The sequence below is a fragment of the Orycteropus afer genome, unplaced genomic scaffold, assembly GCF_000298275.1.
Source record: "Orycteropus afer afer isolate SDZICR_OR568_19922 unplaced genomic scaffold, OryAfe1.0 scaffold00064, whole genome shotgun sequence".
NCBI classification, from domain to species: domain Eukaryota; kingdom Metazoa; phylum Chordata; class Mammalia; order Tubulidentata; family Orycteropodidae; genus Orycteropus; species Orycteropus afer.
The window spans coordinates 1,435,707-1,457,078 of record NW_006921651.1 but is presented as its reverse complement, the minus strand read 5'-3'; the positions used below and the strand labels follow the sequence as shown (position 1 = coordinate 1,457,078).

Below are 21,372 nucleotides of genomic sequence, written 5' to 3'. Positions count from 1 at the left end.
CAGAGCTCCCTCTAAATTATATAGTTTGTTTTAAAATATCTGTGTATTTATCTCTTGCGTGCTAGGCCTTTTGGTAAGAAATAAGTAAACCAAACAAACAAACAAATTACAAATAAGAAAAGACACTATCAAGATTGGCTGTGTGCTAATGTTAGGTTATATCACACAAAACAGAGCCCACTTAAGAGAAGATGAGAGAATAATATAAAAATTAAGGTGTAAAGGCCTCATGGTTTCCTGTCCCCAAGTTCTGTAGAACTTGGGGCAAGAGTAGGTGAGGGAAATAGAATATGGTGGTAAATGAGATACAGGAGCCAGCTGAATAAGGAAAGCGGAGTGCTCCCCAGTACAGAACATGTGCTGGGTCAAGGTAAAAGGGCTAGAGAGGTTTTGGAGACCTGTCACCTCTGGTAGGAACATGGCCTTAGAGCAAGGATGTTGAACTATAGCTCAACTCTATTGGAAGGGTGACTTGGCCGCGTTGGTTGAAAATTTTGCTCTTCTGTTCTTTTACTTTTAAATGTTTCCATTAGCCTCTCTCCCAGGAGCTCACTAGAGGAGAAACTTTGGTTGATGGATGAACAAAATATGTATCTTCCACACACCTCAACTCCTGAAGTTGTTGGTGGAAGAGTCGCCCTAGAGAATAACCAGGGGTATGGCAGCTTGGGCTGGGGCAGTGGGGTCATTCCAGAATATACTAGCCCCCACTGAGCTCTTCAGAAGGTCTGTTGAATTGAGACAAGAGCTCAGGGAACAATTGGAGGGCTCATATTAAGGGATCAGTGTCCTGGCATGCACCTGTCCACCTCTGGGAGATTGAAGAGGAAGAATTCTAGTCTGCCAGTCACAGTCAGATACCTGGAGAGTAGTGAGTGTGGTGGGTGACTGGGAGGCCCAGCCAGACAATGAGTAGGCCCTTGAGCGAGCTGTGGAACCAGGGAGCAGGTGACCTACAGTGACCCTGTAATGATGTGAATGGAGAAACAAGTGCTGACTGGGCAGAATTCAGAACTCTAGAACTACAGATGGCTGAGATCAAAAGGGCAGGAAGCTAGGAACTCAGGCCCTTGGGCATCAGGCACTACCAGTTAATAGACCTGGAGAGTAAGTGAGGGCTGGTCTTTGTAATTACAGCCTCCTTGGAGCAAATTTTGTTTATAATCAACAAAGTAAAAGTGATGCATACAGTTGTTTGGTGCTGTCAAGTCCGTTTTGACTCATAATAATCATATGTGGCATAATAAAAGTTCCCCACGGCGTTTAATTGGCTGTAATCTTTACAGGAACAGATCACAAAGTCTTTCTCTTGTGGTGCCACTGGGTGTGTTTGAAATGCCAGCCTTTCGATTAGCAGCTGAGTGCTTAACTGTTGCATTACCAGGGCTATGACCTAGTCATTCCATATCAAGATATCTTACCAGACAGTGTTACCTTTATACATGTACAATGAGCCATGTATAAGAAATTCTTGTTTGTTATAGTATTGTCTATATTAGCAAATAAAAAGAAAAGATAAATGATGCTTTATTCAAAGACCACAATGCTATATATGGCAGTTAAAATGAATGAATTATGGCTAGGGAGTCAGTTTGTATAAATACCAAAAACTGAATGTTGGGTAAAGCAAGCAAGTTGCAGAAGACATATCCTGTATGGTAACCCTTATACAAATGTAAAAACATTCAAAAAGGTTACATGTTGTTTATGAACACAAATATTTATTGACTAATAGTGGGAATATGATTGGTGTATCATTTTTCTTTTCTGAGTGGTGGAAATAATTCATAAACTAAAAGGGAAGAATGAGAGAAAGGTAGAGGAGACACATATGCACACACACAGGGAACAGGGGTGGCCTGAGCCAAAGCCCAGAAACTGGAGGCCCTGGGGCTGTGCATGGCTTTCTTGTTGCCCTACAAATTAGCTGTGTGAACTGAGCAATTCAGACTGCCACAAAGCACCAGGGGGCAGTTCAGTGGGTCACAGGCACAGTCCCAAGCCCACAGCAGGTGCTCAATGTGGGTGGCGTGTGATGGTTCCAGCTTTCTGAGCATTTTGGGTTTATGAGCCTCTTGTCAAACTTTGGTAGACTAGCTTTAAGATCGGTGAGATGAGACTGTCTCCTCCAGGTGACCCCGTTGGCAGATAGTTGGAGTCATAAGGTGGAGACATGGCTTGTTTTCTTGTAAAAGTGAGCTCTGCAGGCACAGCTGTCTCCGGCAGTGAGACTGAGAACTCTGCCATCTGCCCCTCACACTGGGCAAACGTGGGCCCCAGAACGCTGTGGTCGACTCTGTGTGCAGCGTCCATGCTAGAGAGGATAGAGTCCAGGGCACCTTTGGTTCCACAGCCCAGTGGCATCTTGAGGTGTCTTCAGTTAACATGATTTATTTCCGTCAGCCTGAATGAGGAGAAACTGCCTGCGGCGTGGAGGAAACTAAAGCGGAGAGAGTTTCCTTTACTGGGAAGTCCCTATGCTCAGCAGCCGCTTTTGCAAAATAGCAAAGTCAGTGTGAATCCATTGTGCAGCTTGCAGAAAGAGACTACGTGTGATGCCAAGCACACTACCTTTGATGAGGACCATTTAGATTCTGGAAGGAAGTTTGTTGTGACATCAGTCATGTCTGGAGCCCTGAGAATTTAGCTCTTATAAGATGTTTGCTATATATAGTGTGAGGAGAAGTTGCTAGTTGGGAAACAGCTTAACACTGTGTTGGTGGGATAATAAAATTTAAGGTCAAGGAGGGGCTTTATGATCATCTGAATTAAACCTCTTGTGTTAATGTTGGAGCAGGGCTTAGAGAAGTGGTTTGTCCGGGGTAACACACTGAGGATGTTTTAGAATCAGTTACAGCATATAGATTTCCAGACAAGTTCAGTGTTCTTTCCCCATACTCTGCTGTCTCTATGCCTTCAAAAGTGTAGACTCAAGATGCAATTTATTCTATAAAATGCTTTGTGTGGGTTAAAAAAAGCATGCAGCTGACAGCCTCTGGAGACCATGGGCCATCTCCTATCCTTCCCTGGGTAGTATAGGTGTGCAGGGTGATTGGGCATTTAAACTTTAATTCTTGAGCAAGTAGTGAGCTATAGATCCTTCCCTGGCAACAAACATTGCTAGACCTTCCCAGTATGGGGTCTGTATCAATTGTACCAGCACCCAGAAGGTCAAGTGTGTTTAGGAATAGCTGCGTTGAGTGGCCATCAGGGGTTAGCAGTTGGCCAAGAACTTGTGAGTAGGTCTGAACTATTTCATTCATTCATTCTCACAGATAAAGGCAAGGCAAAACAATAAAAAAAAAATCAATATATTCAGCACTTTGTCCCAGGAACAGTGCAAGATATTGGGGGCTATTTTAAGAAATGGTTCTTGCCATGAAAACTTTAGTCAAGGAAGTGGTCCCGGAATAAATTGTTCTGGCTAAAACAATGGGATAAATGCTAAAATAGAAATATGTATAAGGTGCTATGAGGACACAAAGACATTGTGATTAATTTGCTCCTGAGAAAGTTGAAAGGAGGAGGGTGACAGTGGAGTTGGAGAGAAGCTTACAAAGTAGAGGAAACCGACTGGAGAGTTATTGCAGACATGTAGGGAAGTGACAAGGCTGGAGTCATCGAGGAAAGTTGAGTGACTGGAGAGAAAGGGGCAGGGAAGCAAGTAGCTGCAAACAGGTCCTTTAAGGGAGTTGAAGCCAGATTTTACATGACTAAGCTTGGGTGAGAGAGCTCCGTGTGTGCGGGCAGTGGGTAGTGACACTAGGGAATGATATGGATAGACCTGGGTGGTAGAAATCTAACCTGAAAGCAGCATGGAGGTTGATTGGAAGAAGCATGGAGGATGGGGAGAAGGCTAGAAGGATGGGGAGAAAGCATGTCCAGTTGGGTGGCTGGTGGAAAACTGATGAAGCAGGAGCCAAGGCATTGGAATGGGGATGGAAAGGATACCAGGAATCTAAATTATATAAGAGGTAGAATCATTAAAATTTTGAGATGGGACTGGTTTGAGAAATGAAGGCAAAGCGAAAGACTAATTTTTCAGAGCTTCCAGCTTCTCTACCTAAGGTAGACTGGAGACAAGATAGAGAGAGTCAGTTTTGGAGGGACTGATGATTAAAGTTGCCATAAATGATGACCATGTGGAACCTGTAGCCCAAGGAGGTATTTCAAATACTGCTACTTGCTTAATCAGTAAATGTGTGGTTGTGTGCAATGCCCTGCTTTGCACTAGGAGGAAATATGTGAACACTTTTTAGTTTAATTAATTAATTTACATTTCAGGATGCCTGACATCCTTTTAGGAGGTTTCACATGTGTTGTATTTTTGCATCCTAACACACACCTTGTGAGATTAAATGATCCCCATTTTTCAGATAAGAAAGAGCTCAAGTCATTTGCACATAGTCATTCAATCGAGAGCTATAGATCTAGGAATCAAACGGAGATTTCACATTCTTTCCTCTCACTATAGTGGCCTTTGAAGTTCTTTGTCTTTGAGGAGCTTACATTGTGGTTGGGGAGATAGAGCATCAAGAAATTAATCATGACAATATCAAAAGAATTAGAAAAGAAGTGTGGATGATGTCCCTTGGGCTCATAATGAAGGAGGCATTTGTTCTGGTGCAGACAGGAGGTGGAATAGCGGGCAGGAGGGCCGATGGCAGCTGATCAGAGGAGGGGAGGGAATGAATTTAAGCGGGGTCTGGGGAAGAGGAGTTTTCTAGTTTAAGATGGCTAGTGGAGGTAACTTTTAAAGGTTAACAGGCAGTTTTACCTCTCAGTTTGTAAATCTAAGCTGTCGGCTAGGGCAGGAGCCGATTAGAGCTAGAACTTAGATGAGAGCTCAAAGAGAAGGTGGTTACTAGGACATTGTGATGCCAAAGACAAGAGGGGATACAAAGTCAGAGTTGGGAGCTGAAATTGGAGGCTGAATGCTGGCAAGGTGAGGCCAGTTGACCACAGAGAAAGTAAGTTGAACCCTGTTTCCCTCTAAGCCTGAGTGGCAGAAGTCTTGCCAGTCCAGCTAAGGCAGGTCATGACAGAAATGGGGGTCAAGAACTTGATGTTACTGGTAGTCCAAAAAGGGAGGGAAGTGTTTTGGGAGCAGTGTGGGGGCTTTAGGTGAACAGTGCGGTAGGGAGGTTGGCTACTTGAATTGCACTGGTTGGCACCCTCCCTTCCTCCTCCACCATGACAGGGCGAGAGGATACTGAGATGGAGAGGAAGGACCCAATGGTTCCTTTGGCTTTATTCTCTGAGCCTTTATGGTTTGAGCATAATGTTAAAAAATAGAAAGTAGCTGGGGAATTGATTCCGACTCATGACTCATGATCAGAGTAAACCTGTGCTCCAGAAGGTTTTCAGTCCCTGATTTTTTTGGAAGTAAATGCCAGGCCTTTTTTTTCAGGTGTCTATGGATGGATGCGAACTTCTAACCCTTTGTTTAGCAGCCAAGTGTGTTAATTGTTTACACCACCCAAGTCCTCTGGGCATAGGTCAAACCTATAGAAATTGGGCTCAAAGGAGGAGCAAGTAACTATGAGGTTAATTGGAACAGTGGACTGTTGGAAGCCGTTCGGTGTAATTGGCCTTTCACCCTAGATGCACAGTTGTTCCCATGTCCAAGTCCCTCTGCCTGGTGTGGCCTCATTTGGCCCTTCCACCCCACAGACTTTTTTTTTTTTTTTTTTCCAGTAAGCATAAGGATTGCTTGAGGTACTATTAACAATGCAGATTCCAAAGTCCTAACTTTGAAAAGATGCTGGTTTGTTAGACCGAGAGTTGACCTAAAGAACCTGTGTTATTAGCCAACACTGTGCTATGCTTTAAGAACTCTGCTCAAGACCATTGACTTCTCCTTGTTTGATGTTTTGATTCTGATCTTCTAGACCCTGGAAATGAGTATCTTCTACTTTAAACTAATAAAATTATTTTAGTTCATAAATCCTTTTCTTAGGAGAGTGGTATAGTATAATGATTAAGAGCATAAGCTTGTGGAATGTGACAGTTGAGTTTGAATCTTGGCTTCCTGACTTGAAAGCTGCCTACCTTTGTTCAAGAAGGAACCCTGGTAGCTCCATGGTTCAAAGCCCAGATACTAACCAAAATGCCAGCAATTCTAACTCGCCAGCCCCCTCCAGAGAAGAGACCTAGTGATCTGCTCCCTGTGAAGTGTTCCCAGCGATCTGCTCCCATAAAGATTACCACCTAGGGAACCTTATGACATACTTCTTCTCTGTCGTATAGGGTGCCTATGAGGTTCAAATCAATGACATATAACAACAACAACCCTTTACCAAAGGAGCCCATTGGTGCAAGGGTTAAGCACCTGGCTGTTGACCAAAAGGCTGGCAGTCCATTCCTCCCAGCAGCTTCCCAGGAGAAAGACCTGTCTGCTCTTTTTCACCTCACAGATTCACGAGTATTAGCAGCAGTTCCTGCTCCTCTGAGGGTCCCTTGCTTCAGGCTCATTGGAGAGGGCATGGCATTGATTGTGCCCCAGTGACCTCGAGTAACTGTCTGGCCTCTGCCTCTGTGGTCTACGCACACAGCTCTGGTCCAGAGGGCCCGCTGGTGGGAACCCATGCCCCCTCCAGAGAGCCCTGCAGAAAAGCAGAGGACATGGGCCGCGTGGGAGGCAGGCCGTCTTTCCTGCTCAATTTCACAAAGGGCAGAAAAGTAGGTCTCTGAGAAAGGCCGGGAGCAAAGGGGCATGAGCTCAGGTAGTAAGCAGATGCATTAGTCTAATTGCACTTCTAAAATTAATGGAGCTTTTTATCTCTGAAGAACACTTTTAAGCACTCATGTGATTTGGGAACAAAGGTACAGATGGGGGGAGAGCCTGAATCCCCTTTAAATATAACCCCCATTTGGTAAAACAATCTCTCCCTGTCTTTTTCTCTCTCTGCTTGCAGGTCAACAGATTATGGCACCACCTATGAAAAGCTGAATGACAAAGTGGGTTTGAAGACAGTCCTCAGCTACCTCTATGTCAATCCTACCAACAAAAGGAAGGTAAGAGGAGGGTCAGAGAGTCCTAAGCACTCCCTATGGGGGAGATAGGGCTGTTCAGGGCCAGGAGTTAAGAAAAAACCCAACCATCATGGAACCATTTATAGAGTGCCTGTTTTATATTCCAGGAACTTCACAGACACTGTCTGTAATTTTAGTAACAGCCCTTATAGTAGCAGTAATAATAATAACAGCAATAGCAGTAAAATTTTATAAGTATTTAAGTCCCTGTGCCAGAGAATGTGCTAAATGTTTTATATGCCTTATTTCATTTATACTCACAGTGAATCTATGAGGTAGGAAACATTATTGTCCCCATTTTACAGATGAATAAACTGAAGCTCAGAGAGATTAACTTTCTAGCCTGAAGTAAGTGAGTGGGTATGGCTCTGCTTGAGGACAGGTTGAGTTTCTCTGCAGTCTTCCTCTTGCTGGTCTATGTTTGAAGAATCTCTTATTTGCATGGAGTGTGTTTCTGACAAGGGAAGGATAGGCAGGTAGCTCCTGGACTCCTGGACTCTTCAGCTCCATCCCCAGCTACTTCCAAGGAGCAGGAGGGCAGACCCTGGCCTCACTGGGCCTTCTGCTGTGCTGTCTTTTCTCTTGACTTAACAACCAGGACATAGGTGGAAGTCATAGGTTGGACCTTGGTCTGGAGACCTACTGGGAAGGGAATGGGGTTGGATTCTATGGAGCAATGGACTGTTTTAGAAACAAATACCCTGCATTGTATTGGCTTTGGGAGATATGATCTTTCCCAGTTATGAAAGCATTGCTGTTTAGAAATTTATGCTGACCTGGTTCAGATAAACACACTATGGATTTAAAAGACCTTTTTTTTTTTTTTTTAATGATTTGAGAGGTCTGAAAATGATACACACATCCTGTCCTCTTGCAATCTGCTCTACAATCTCATTTGGTTTTGTGAACCCTTCCTTCAGGAGGTAGTCTCAAGGGTAAGCTTCAACCCATTGTGCAAATGTCCTTGATCTTTGATTCCAACTTGGTGGAATCCAAACTGTGTTTTAGAAGGGTAATGGTTTATGCTACTCAAAGCATAAATGAGTAGCCTCTCCTTAAGGTAGCAGCTTAGAGATGTTAATCTCATCCCCATGATTTCTCTCACTCTACTTCCTGTGTCTCTGAACATCCCAGCAAAGGGAGGAAGCAGAATTAGTGGCTCCCAGTTCAGCATTGGTGACAGATAGCCAGAAGATCCAAGTGGCTCCAGAGATCCCCAAACCCTGAGACTCTACCAGCCAAGTGCCAACACCCTGATAATCAGAAAGGCCATTTGGGCACTTGTTACTAGTTTTAGTTTGACCTGAGACGTTTATCTTTTCTTTGTCCAAACGGTTGTCATTTTTACATTTTCCAGTATTGTTATTTGAATTATTGAATGTTAGAGCTGGGTGGAGTCATAGATTTCATTTCTCAAATAGCTATTAATAGTTTTTGAACTGAAACTCTTTTGCAAATGTGATTAAAGCATTAGATCTTCTCTCTAGTAATGCCTATACACCTGCAATGTTGAAAACAAGATTGAGGGGTTTCTGAAAATCCTGAAACCCAGTCATGGACCCCAAGGTATCTGTGGAACCTTGGGTAAGAATCCTTCAGCTGGACCAGTAGTCTCATATGTACTAGCAGATGAGAAAACTGAAGCCAAGAAAAGTGATTTACCCAAGGTGACACAGTCAGTAGAAAAAGGAGCCAAGGTAGGATCCAGGGTTCTTGATTCTCAGATCACATCTCTTTGTGTCATATAAGCCTTTGCATCTTTTCTTCCTCTACAGTCATATCCTAGGGTTTCAAAATTGACAAAATCTGAAAGCTTGAAGCAGTTGTCTCATGACCTTTGAACTAAAGCTTGGTGCCTCCTTCTTGATAGTATATAATAATAAATATCTCAATACTTCCTCTACCTTCTCCCTTCATTGAGAATGAAACTAAGGCCCAAAAAGATAAATGTCCCACCCAGTTCACTCAGCTGGTTGGTGGCCAAGTGGACCCCATGGTCTTGTGACTCCCAGTTCAGTGCATCTCCCAACCCACTCCAGCAACTTGGAGTCAGGTGGGATCAGAGTGGGTGCATGTATTGGGACAAGTAGGAACTGGGGAGGTGGTCATGAAGGATACCCTTCAGCACTGGCCTATGACCTATTTCTGGGCTACATAGGATTAATCATACTGTCATGTAGGCTATAGATGAATAGTTTTTGTGAAGATTTTCCTAAGTGCTGTATGGAGGGTTGTACCTGTTTATATCCATCTTGATATCCATCTGTCATGTGTGTTTCTTGATGGAAGCTGTACTAAAGAGGTTCCTGTTGGTCTTTTCTGTTTCTTGCACTCCTGACTGCTTCACCTCGTCTTAGCACAACTTGTCTCCGGGTGGTACATATGGTTAACACGCTCAGCTGCCAACTGAAAGGTGGGCAGTTTGAGTCTGCCCAGAAGCACCTGGGGAGAAAGACTTGACAATCTACTTCCAAAAGTCAGCTATTGAGAACACTGTGGGGCACAGTTCTACTCTGACAACACATGGGGCCACTGTGAATCAGAACTGACTTCGTGACAACTGGAAACCCAACTTAATGCTAGAATTTGGAGAACACAGCCTGGAAACGCCACCTCCATGCCTCCTCCCCACCTGAAGTAGTTTCTCATGAGAATCAAGATTTCACAAAAGTTAGGCCTGTTGTGTCTGTCTTCTCTGAGACACATTGTCAAATTACAGTTAACTCCCACCAAAGAGAAAGATATGCTCTTCACCCAGATTGGAGAAAGACAGATGACTAATCCAGGCTAATACCATCAATTTATGTTGTGAAAATAGCAATAGAAGTTAATGTTCCCATGAAGCCTGTGTGATGCTCAAGTGCTTTGTGAATCATCCAAGGAAAGATGAAATTAGATTCTGTTTCATTTTATCGATAAGTGTATTTGATTGTATTCTGAGTCTCTAGGTGTTGATAATTCATACATGTTCTGCATGATAATTTTCTCTTCAGCACAATATTCAGTTTACTAGAACTCCCCAATTTCCATCCTTTTTAGGCAAAATGAAAGGTGAATATAAATGAAAATACTGTAATTTATTCCCTCACTGGTCTAGTGCTCTCGGTTATTATGACCTTGTAATGCATTTGTTTGTTTGTTTGTTTGTTTGGTTGGTTTATTTCTTGAATCTGTATTGAAGTTTAGACCTGTGGGCGTTTGGAGTTTTCTATCAGTTTGGGTTGAGCAGGATTGCTTTGCCTCCAGGTGAGGAGTAGCTCCCCATGCTCATGGGCCAGCCAGTGGCAGGAACCGCCGGCAGATTTCTGAGTTCATCTTGTGGTGTGGCAGCACTTGCATTTCATCTAATGAGTTAGTTATTTAACAGATGGCTGCTGCTTTCCTTGGTGGCACTGAGTACATCCAATGAGATCTGTTGCCCCTGGCAAAACAGTAAATTGTGCTTGTATTTATATGGTTGCTCCCAAAGCTAATTGCTGATATTTTTTTAACACGTTTTTGACAACTGAAAATTTCTTAAGGCAGATAGCTAAGAAGCCATTAAGTTGAAGGTTGTTGTTCGGTGCCCTCGAGTTGATTCTAACTCATAGTGACCCTGTGTGACTGAGTAGACATGCCACATATAGTTTCTTAATTTGTAATCCTTATGGAGCAGATCATTGGGTCTTTTCACCTCTGGAGCCTTTGGGTAGGTTTGAACCTTCAACCTTTACATAAGCAGCTGAGTGCTTAACAATTGTGCCACCAGCTATCCATCCAGTTGAAGGCAGAAGTGTTAAAGTGAGGTGTATTCTATAGGATGGAGTAGAACTTCCCCGTAGGGTTTCCAAGGCTATAAGCCTTTATGGAACCAGACTGCCTCATCTTTCTTCCATGGAGCAGGTGGTGAGTTTGAACCAGTGACCTTTTGTTTAGTAGCTAAATGCCTTAGCGACTATACCACTAGGCCATTAATTGAGCCTCTCTTGTGCTCCCTATTAGGGGCTTTATCTACATGACCTCCACAAGGGGCTTATTTTTGGAACAAATTAGTGCAAATGCATCTGGCATTGTGGGGCTCTCCAAAGGAAGTAGAGATTTGATTTAAAAGTATTACCTTGCCCACACACTATTGATTAGGACCCTTTTATCCTAGTGGATGTCATAATTCCTTGTTTAAATGACAGTATTGATAATGCAGTGCTCAGAACTGCTCCAAAGGAAGCTGTTCTAGGCTTTCCTATGGCATGGTGGCATGAGCATTATCGCCTAAGGCACTTGACTGCTAAATGGAAGGCTAGCAGTTCAAACCCACCAGCCACTCCTCAGAAGGAAGATGGGGCAATCTTCTTCCATTAGTGATACCACCTCGGAAACCCAAGGAGGGGTCACTATGAGTCAGGTCTGACTCAACAGCACATAACAACAGCATCAGCATTATTATTGACCTCCCTTAGCTATATTTCACGTGGAATAAGTATCCCTGGCTGTCTACCCCTCTCTAGTCATTGGCCCATTAACTTAGGGCATGGCACTTTTAAGATGCAGATCAATGCATTAGCTCTGGGGGCAGGCGTGGTGCAGGCTTTGCTTCCCAGAGTTGGGGCTGTGCAGGTCATCACTGTCAGTTGATTTCTTGTCCTCAGACCCATGCAGAATGGCATGTACTGAGCTCAGGTCTGCTTCATATACAGAACCTGAAACCTTTGTGTCTTACAAGAGAGGGGCTGGGCTCCCAGGGGTGAGTCTTTTTGAGAACAAACTTTTGAGCAGACAGGGAAATACAGCATGTTACGACCTAATTGTTGCAGCTCAAAAATGGTTGCCACCTATAGATTTGTGGACAGCCTGGTGGAAATACCAGAAAGTATTTGTGGGTCTGACTTCCATGGAATGTGACCAAATTGGATAGAGGGGTGTGTGTCTGTGAGTGTGTGTGTGTATATGTGTGCTTGGGGAGTGGGGTGACCATGAGTTCTGTTTATTATTCAAAATAGAATAAAAGCTTCTTTTTTTAAATTTTTTATTGCACTCTGCATAAGTTCTAGATACTAGGCTAAATTCATAACCGCACTTCATTCTTAGGTTTCACTATTAATCTCTGGAGTCTGATAGTTTTATGCCCATCTGATAGATGTAGAAACTGAGGTTCAGGTAGATGGGTCGCTTGTTCTATATAAAATAGCTAACCCCAGAAGATCCAGCATCCTATCCATCTCTCGCTGACTACAGGAGTCATGACATTCCCTCTGATCCTACTATACACTGGCTGCCCCTGCCAAAGATATAAGACCAGGTGAGTGGAAGTCATTACTTTTTTTTTTAACTGTAACCCTGTTGCCTGGGTTTTCTGCTTGTTAGTCTTAGAGGATTAGCAGTTTCTTGGAGGAGGGTGGAGTGGTCTGTGATCCTCCTTTCCTAATTGATTTACTAGGAGAAGGATAATCACCTCCAGACTACTCTGCAGAAATACAGAGGGGATTCTCAGATTTCTCCAACAAGCATGCCATCTCTGTCACTCTGTTAAAGAAGCATGGTGTGTGTGTGTGGGTGGGTGTGGTGTAGTACATTACATGGTATGGCTTTTCTAGCCATAGTCTTTGTAACTCCCGCTTTGCCATGAGCAACTGAGTAGCTAGCTGCTTGTTAAAGTCATCCACCTGGGGCAGCACGAAATAATCCTCTGGGAAAGTTCATTCTTTCTCAGGTGTGTACAACTCTGATGTTGGGATTGGTTGGTTTTGCCACTCTGCAAGGCTCAAAATGAGCCCTCCTAGAGGCAGAAGAAATCTCTCACTGGTGGATGAGAGAGACATGCTGCTGAGGGAGAGACATGCTGCTGAGAGAGAGAGAGAGAGAGAGAGAGAGAGAGAGAGGTGCTGCTGAGAGAGAGACACACACTGCAGAGAGAGGGACGTACTGCTGAGAGAGGCACCTGGCTGAGAGACAGAGGCAGTAGAACCAAGAGGCACAAGACAGAGCAGCAGGCTTACCTGGCCCATAGAAGCAGAAGCCAGGCTGAGAGGCCAAGGGCCAGAGAGGTATGTTTATGGAAACAGCAGAGGGAAGACTGTCCTGATTGAAGAACTGTGTCTGGAGCACGTTCCTGAACTTGAAGTTTAGCCTGTTGCTTCCCTGATAAAACCCATAATCTGTGAATTCTGTGTGGCCACCATGGTGAATTTTCAAACCCAGAAGAAAGGTGGTGGGTGCTGTGAGAGGGATGGTTGGTATCAAGGTTGGTAAGAGGGCTGGAAGGTGGCAGCATGTCTGGCCTCATAGAAACAGGCCTTGTGCTGCTGATGTGATTCTATCTTCTCTTGTGGAGTTAGAGAAGGTCAGCAGATGCCATCTCTGTACCCCTTTAGCAGCTGGTGTCAGGAGTGGGATACTTTGCATTGGCACCAGACTCTTGGAAGCATCGGACTTTATAAAAGAAAGAAGGAAGGGGCCAGGGAAGTGAAACTTTGGATTCTTAGACGGTTACTTTGGTTGATGTTACCTGGTAAAGGAGATAATTGATCCAGAGGCTAGAGGTTTTGGGTATACTCAGCCAAAGGCCCAAAGGCTGTACACATAGAATGGGAAGATTATCAAGGTGAAGAGATGAAACTGGAATGTCTTAAATAGGATTGTTTTGGATTTTGTATTTATCTGAATATACTAAGTGTATTCAATGTTCTCTCACTTACTTGTACATTAGAAATGATTATTGGGTGTGGATAACAGAGAATGTGTAAGTCCACTTTTAGCCAATACTTGATTGGATATGTTAAAAGGGGAATAGAATTTACCCAGAAAAAACACAGGCTTTTGTTTCAAGCCCTGTGTATAGAGTATAGGAGGCTTAGGTAGAAAACCTGAGCCCCACCCAGAACTACTGAGAGAACAGACCTATATTTGTAGACAGGACCTACAGAAAAAAAAAACTTTTTTTTTTGGCTTTTTGAATTTCAAGCTAGTGGTTTCGCATTGGGTGCATTGAGGCAAGAAAGTCATGATCCATGAGAGAACCCCCTTCCAGGATTAGAAGTTAAAGGAAGCCAGTGAGTAGGCTTGTATGCTGGTCGCTTGTGACCGCTTGGGTGGGGGAAATGCAACAATGAAGAAACAAACTGAATTTGGTATTCTTTGACCTGGCCCATGGAGGCTGGGGATGAGAGGAAAGGCTGGCTGGTCTGAAGTGCAAGGAATTTTGAGCCTACGGGCATTTAAATAGTCCCTGAGGACTAAGGATAGAGAGAGAAAGTGCTAGCTGGTGTGAAGTAAAGGGAAGCGTTTGACTCCCAAAACTTGGCAGCTGGTACCCATGGCCTTGCTAGGATGGCTAGGGCTAAACTGACCAGAACCTGACCAAATGAAGAGGAAGATGTTTGACATTGAGCTGGTGTTAAGTTGCTGTAATTTGATAGCTTACACTGGGCTGGACTTTGCTTATTTATGCATGCAGATAGATGCCCAAAGTTACAAGCAGAACAAAGATTCTTCAGAAAGGATGTGCTTGTCTCTTCAGAGTACTGGTTTGATAGGGATGGGCAAATTAGAAATTGGCTACCTAGAATGGGGGGAGATAAAAGCATGAAGTGGCTGGCCGACATGCTTTCATGGGTGTGGTTATTCTTAAACTGACGGTGAAGGGGATGTTAATTTTTGAAGTAAAAAAGGGATAATGGCTAAAAGCCAGGAGGTGACCTACGGTGTAGTAAATTACATGGTATGGCTTTTCTAGCCATAGTCTTTGTAACTCCCATTTGCCATGAGGTAGTAAGTAGCTGTTTGTTAAAGTTATTCACCTGGGGCAGCACGAAGTAATCTTCTGGGAAGGTTTACTCTCTCTCAGGTGCGGAGAACTCTGTTGTTGGGATTGGTTGGTTTTGCCACTGTGCCGAGCTCAAAATGAGCCCTCCTAGAGGTAGAAGGAATCTCTTGCTGCCGGATGAGAGAGATGAACGGCTGAGAGACAGACATGCTACTGAGAGAGAGATGTGCTACTGAGAGAGAGATGTGCTACTGAGAGAGATATGATGCTGAGAGAGAGACCTGCTGCTGAGAGATGAGGGTAGTGGAATCAAGAGGCATGGGACAGAGGGGCAGGCTTACCTGGCCTGCAGAGGCCAGGCTGATAGGCCAAGGGCTAGAGAGGCTTGTCTAAAGACACAACAGAGGGAAGACTGCCCTGATCAAAGAACTGTATCCTGAGCATGTTCCTGAACTTGAATTGTAGCCTGTTGCTTCCCTAATAAACCCCATAATCTGTGAGTTCTGTCTGTGTGTCCACTGCAGTGAATTATTGAACCCAGCAGAAAAGTGGTGGGTGCCACAAGAGGGATGGTTGGTGTCAAGGTTGGTACAAGGGCTGGAAGGTGGTGGCATGTCTGGCCTCATGAGAATAGGCCCTTGTGCTGCTGTCTTCCTCTTGTGGAGTTAGAGGAGGTCAGAAGATGCCACCTCTGTGCCCCTTTAGCAGGGTGTGCATGTGGAGAGGGGTTTTGGATGGTGGTTTGGTCCATACTGTTCTTTTGATGCAACAGCATAACGCTGAGTTCTTTTTAACACCCTGGAAAACCTCAAAACAAAACAAAACACAGAAATTTTAAGTATTGGACTCCAGCTTTTTCTGACTGTGCCTCCCAAGATTGTTGGAGGGTCATGGAAATTAAGCTCTAGGATGCTACACTTTCAAGACACAGAAATTAAAATCTCTTATACTAAAGAAAAAAATACATAAAGTCAGAAAACATAACAATCTGCTAAATGTCTGTCTCTGAATCAAGTATTTTGGAGAGGAGATTTCTGCTTTATATGGGGTCTACCTGGACAAGTCTACCTGTAGACAAGAAAATAACTGTATGTGTAGACTGGGTCTCAAACTCAAGTGATGCAGGGGCCAGACAGGTAATTACTATAAGTGATGTGGCCAGATGGGGATTTTGGCAGCCCTAAGGCATTTGACAGTTAACCAAAAGGCTGGCAGTTTGCTGTTCAAACCAAGCAGCCACTCCTCAGAGGGAAGATTGGGCAATCTACTTCCATGGAGATAACGCCTCCGAAACCCAAGGAGGGGTCTCTATGAGTTGGAAATGACTCAACAGCAGTGAGGTTTTTTTTTTTTTTTTTTTTAAATATTAAGGGGCTTCCACCACTCTGCTCTGCGTCAGATAACTATTGCCATATGGGATTGAGAGCCCAGTGTGGCCAGACATGCTGATTTTCTTGAGAAATGGCAAATACAGAGTTTTTTTTTTTTTTTGTGTGTGTGTGTGTGTGTGTGTGTGTGAAATGTTTATAATTTGACATGTTTAAATAGGCTAGGGTGTGTGGCGTTTAGAGCATAGGGGCTGGCATGCTGCCCCAAATCTATTTTCGATGTCTCATACCCCATTGACATCATGGGCCGTATCTTGAGTGATTAGTAAGTTTACAGATGAAAAGTTGGTATTTGGGAAGTGGTCTTTTGGGGTCCAGGATAACATTTAGTAGAGTTTCTTGCTGGGGCCATGTAGTGTTACATTTATGACCTACGAAATAATTCATTTAAGTCCAGCACAGCTTGCAAAGACCTCTCTCTGACTCACAGGGATCACATGGAAGGTCTGGCAGTATGAAGGGACCTTTTGTGTCATTTAAAGATAAGGCCACTCCAGTAGGAAGCAGATGTCTGATATTTAGAGTTGGTTCTTCCCTGATGTAATTGTGTGTCTTTCCTTGAATAAGCCAGTTCCCTCTCAGAGCCTCAGTTTCCTTGTTTGTATAATGGCAAGTTTAAGTTTTGAAGTTCTTTCCAGCTCAGGTGGTTAGGAGGGCCACCATTTGGACAGTGCTTGGAAACCAAAACCAAACCAGAATCACTGCCATCAAGTTGATTCTGACTCACAGTGACCCCCCCCCCCTTGGATTTCTTAGGTGGTAAATCTTTACAGAAGTAGATTGTCCCATCTTCCTTCTGCAGAGTGGCTGGTGGGTTTGAACCCCAACCTTCTGGTTAGCAGTCAAATGCCTTAGGCACTACACCACTTCAAGCTCCTTGGACAGTGCTTGGAGAGGAGGTGATACATGAAGATGTGTGGGCTGTGGGCTCAATGGGTAGCTGGCTGGTTAATCCCTGGAAGATGTACTCCTCATATCTCTCAGTTCTATGGCCACATGTTGGCCACTTAGCATTCCCAGCCAGGCCAGCCTTTTTGAAGATAAAGCTCACAAGGTTAGCAACAGGTACATGGTTCCCTATAATCCAGTGGTTCTGCTGGTAGAACTCAGAACTCATCTTCTTTGGCACATTTGGGAAGTTCCATCAGCATGAGCTGATGTGACTTTATATGAGTCTCAACTCTCACTCATCCAGAAATATACAGCCTTCTACTACAAGCAGGGGAGTGAAAGATATTGCCTGGATATGTTCTGGCAACCAAGGTAGGAGACTCCTAGTATCACAATAGCAGGCAGAGACTACTTCTGAACCCTCCTAGAGGCAGAAGGAATCTCTTGCTGCTGGATGAGAGAGACGTGCTGCTGAGAGACAGACATGCTACTGACAGAGAGACATGCTACTGGGAGAGAGACATGCTGCTGAGAGAAAGACATGCTGCTGAGGGAAGACATGCTGCTGAGAGAAAGACATGCTGCTGAGGGAGAGACATGCTGCTGAGAGAGAGAGGTGCTGCTGAGAAACGGGGGCAGTGGGACCAAGACGCACGGGACAGAGTGGCAGGCTTCCTCCCCCCCCACCACCACCAGTCTTACTGCATTCTCCACCAGGGTCTCACCTCTGTGTGTCCTACATTCCTCCTTTGGAAAATGCACATGATAAGCTGCCTTTAAAAGAGCGATGGAAAGAAGTCCCTCTTAGCCCTAATATCTGTTTCCAAAGGTAACAAGTATCTATGATAATAATGAGAATGATGGTGATGATAAGCTAGCCCTTTTTTGGAAGTTTTCTATGTGCCAACAATTGTTCCAAATACTTTTCCTGAATTAACTCATTTAATATTTCTCCAACAACCCTAGAAGTTGGTACTATAAACATGTCCATTTACAGAATATGAAGGCCCAGTACCGAGAAAGAGGTCAGTGACCTGTACATATTTGGTTGCTGATGGTCACTTACGTTGGATTAATGAGATCATAACTCACTTTAATTTATATTTAACTCTGAGACCTACCACATATTGGGGCTGAAGGGCCCCCAGAGACTCTGTACAAGCCCTCATCTTCCAGAGGGGGCCACTCTGGGACTTGCCCCTGGTCATGTTGTCATATGCACAGATGCCCACAGAGTTGGGATGGAACAGAGGCTCTGACTCTTAGTCCAGAGTTCTCTGCCACCTTTTCTCCTGAATCCATGACACTGTTACCAGCTGGAGCACACAGGTCTGGTGGAGAACTCTGATTGGATGCAGTGTGCTGAGTGCAAATAAGGAGCAATGGGAAAGGGGTGCTCCCTACATGTCTCTCTGAATTTTGGTGGTGGTCATAGCATTCACATACACATCTGTAGCTTCTCAGGTCTCTTGTCTCAAAGCCCAAAAGATGTTGGAGTTGGAATCTCAAAGGAACTTGAGTAGAAACCAAGGAACTGGAATCTAAACTACCTCTTGCATGTTGAAGCACAGAGTGGTTGAGCAGTGTTGAAAGACAAACAGGGGTAGGATCTCTGGGAAGTGCCATTTGCAAGTAGAATCAGGATTCTAGTTCATGCGTTTCTCTTAACTTGTTGTGGGGCATTAGGAAATTCATTGATACTTTCTGAGCCTCAGCTTTTCAATCTATAAAATGGAGATACAATATAATTTACTTACTCTCTCCTTTTAGGAATACACTATACAACTTCCAGTCAAGTTGACTCTGACTCATGGTGATCCTATGTGTGTCAGAGTAGAGCTGTGCTCCATAGAGTTTTCACTGGCTGATTTTTCAGAAATAGATGGTCAGGCCTTTCTTCCAAGTACCTCTAGGTGGACTTGAAACTCCAACCTTTTGGTTAGCACCCAAGTGTGCTAACCATTTACACTACCCGGAGACTCTTTGTTGTTGTTGTTATGTGCTGTTGAGTCAGATCCAACTCATAGTGTCCCCTCCTTGGGTTTCTGAGGCAATATCCCTATTTAAGTAGAATGCCCAACCTTCCTTCCAAGCAGTGACTCCTTTAGGAACGTAATTAGGATACATTGAGAGATGTAATATTGCTTTGGAAAAAATAAGCTATAGAAGGATGGGAATGATTGTTACTCCTCAGATGGAGCTGGCTTCATGACTGCAGACTGGAATCCGGGCTACCCAGGTGTCATTCTCCCTGAGACCCCTGCAACCTGGCTGTGCCCTAGGGCTGACCACAAGGGCTGCCTTCTCCTAACTTCCTGTGGGAGGACACAGATACCAGACCCTGGACTTTTTGAGAGCATCACATCCTTCCCCATTCAGGAGGCATGCTGCCACCTGATCTTTCCCAGTCTTCTCCCTTTTCTCTTTAAACCAAACATGCTGACTGCCTGTGAAAGATTGATTACTCTACTGATGGAGAGAAATAATCCCACTCTTGTTATTTCAGTACCACCTCATTTTTCTTGCCTCATGAATTAACAGTTACCGAGAGGCTAGAGCGGTGTTTTAGGAGATGCATTGGGGTAAGTGCATGAATGATAGACTGCTAGAAGGAAAAGATTAGCAGTTGTACTACACCCGCCCAGTATAGGGACTCCATGTCTGTAACTTTCTTTTGTTAGTGTGTCCAGAAAGAGAAACAGACAACAAACCCCCAGAGAGGGAAAGCATCAGACTTCATCCCAAACCCCAAAAACCAAACTCATTGCCACTGAGTTGCTTTCTAATGAGCCTATGGAACATTATAGAACTTCCCCATAGGGTTTCCAAGGCTGTAAATCTTTATAGAAGCAGATTGCCTCATCTTTCTCCCATGGAGTGGCTAGTGGGTTCAAACCACTGACCTTTAGATTAGCAGTTGGGTGCTTAGCAATTGCATCACCAGGGCTCCTTCAGACTTTGTCTGGGGCTAAGAAATCCGGGGATCATTAATATCCAGAAATATGAAGAGAGGGAGAGGGAGAGGGAGAGAAATCAGGGCAAAGGTGGATCAATGAGGATAAAGACATTGCTTTAGAAGTTTCCATCTGCCTTTGTGTGTGTCACCCATCAATGGAGTAGATATGAAGAGTGGTTCAATTCAAACTAATCACTTAAAGGAAAAAGAATCTAGAGTAGTTCTTGGAAATCCACTCTTTAGTCACAAAGTCCCTTTCTCAGCAAATATATGTATGTGGTTCCCTGTATAAATTACTGCAGTATGCACGAGCCAAGAATTTATTTAAAGGCTCATTAAAATGATTACTCATTTTTTTCTTTTGCATTTTATTTGAAAATGGGGAGAATATAAACCTATAGCCTGGCTTCTCTCCAAAGTGCCCTTTGGGGTTTGCATTCAGTATATCATTTTTTTTTTTAAATAAAGATACAGTTTGCCATAAGATTATCTGGTCATTTGAGGAATAATAAAAAATGAACTACCTACTGCATTTCTTCAGGACTTTCCTTTGCCTGACCTATTTTTAAAATTTAATTTCCACTGGCTTTTGGTATCATGTGTATATGTGTACGTGTGTGTGAGCACACCTGTATGTATATAGAACAATTCCAACAAAGAGCAGTATGGAAACTGCAGAATTAAGAAATAAGAAAAAAACCCAAAAAACAAAAAAACTCTTCTGTTCCTGTACAAACTGTGGTTTAGATGAAAGCAAAGGTGAAAAGGAAGTGTATTTTCTGCATGGCCACATGAGACGCTGGTTCTAGTCCAAGGTACTCTGCTTGGTTGTCTTAGCTGCTCAATAAAGTCTATGAGGGGGGCTTCCATTCTGGGGTGAGTGGCAGCCAAGGCCACAGAGTAATGGCCAGAGCAGAGCCAGTAAGAGGAGTAAGAAGAGAAAGGACCAAACCTAAAGGAAAGGGCTTTGAAGTGCAGCATGAGTCAGGCTAGGTAAGGGAAAACAACACGTGGTTAGGGCTTCTGAACTGGACCTGGATGATCAGTAGAGATAATGGGAATTCGACACACTGAAGGCCTTTAAAACAAGACAAGGGATCTCAGTCTGAACTAGTTAATATAGCACCAGACTTGAAGAAGGATGTCTTCCTGTGGCATAATCAGAGCTAGAGGCAAAATATTGGATAGACTTTGGAAGAATGTTTGGGATTAGGAGAAGGAGGGGAGAAGAAAGGACAATCTGCCTGGGGAGTGAAGATACAGAGGATTAAATGGGCATGTTGGGCTGAGCAGTTGCCAATATGAAGAGAGGTGGGCTGGGACCAGAGATTACAGACTTCCCAAAGCCCAGGGATAGAGTTAGG

General features: G+C 43.9%; 1 protein-coding gene across 1 annotated transcript in view; it reads left to right on the top strand.

Annotated features, from left to right (window-relative positions):
* Positions 1-21,372, top strand: part of SORCS3 (sortilin related VPS10 domain containing receptor 3) — an 830,399-nt gene that overhangs the window by 366,157 nt on the left and 442,870 nt on the right. Inside the window, exon 3 of the mRNA XM_007939862.2 lies at positions 6,918-7,017. Coding sequence (XP_007938053.1) covers positions 6,918-7,017 — 100 coding nt within the window. The remainder of the gene's footprint in view (positions 1-6,917; positions 7,018-21,372) is intronic.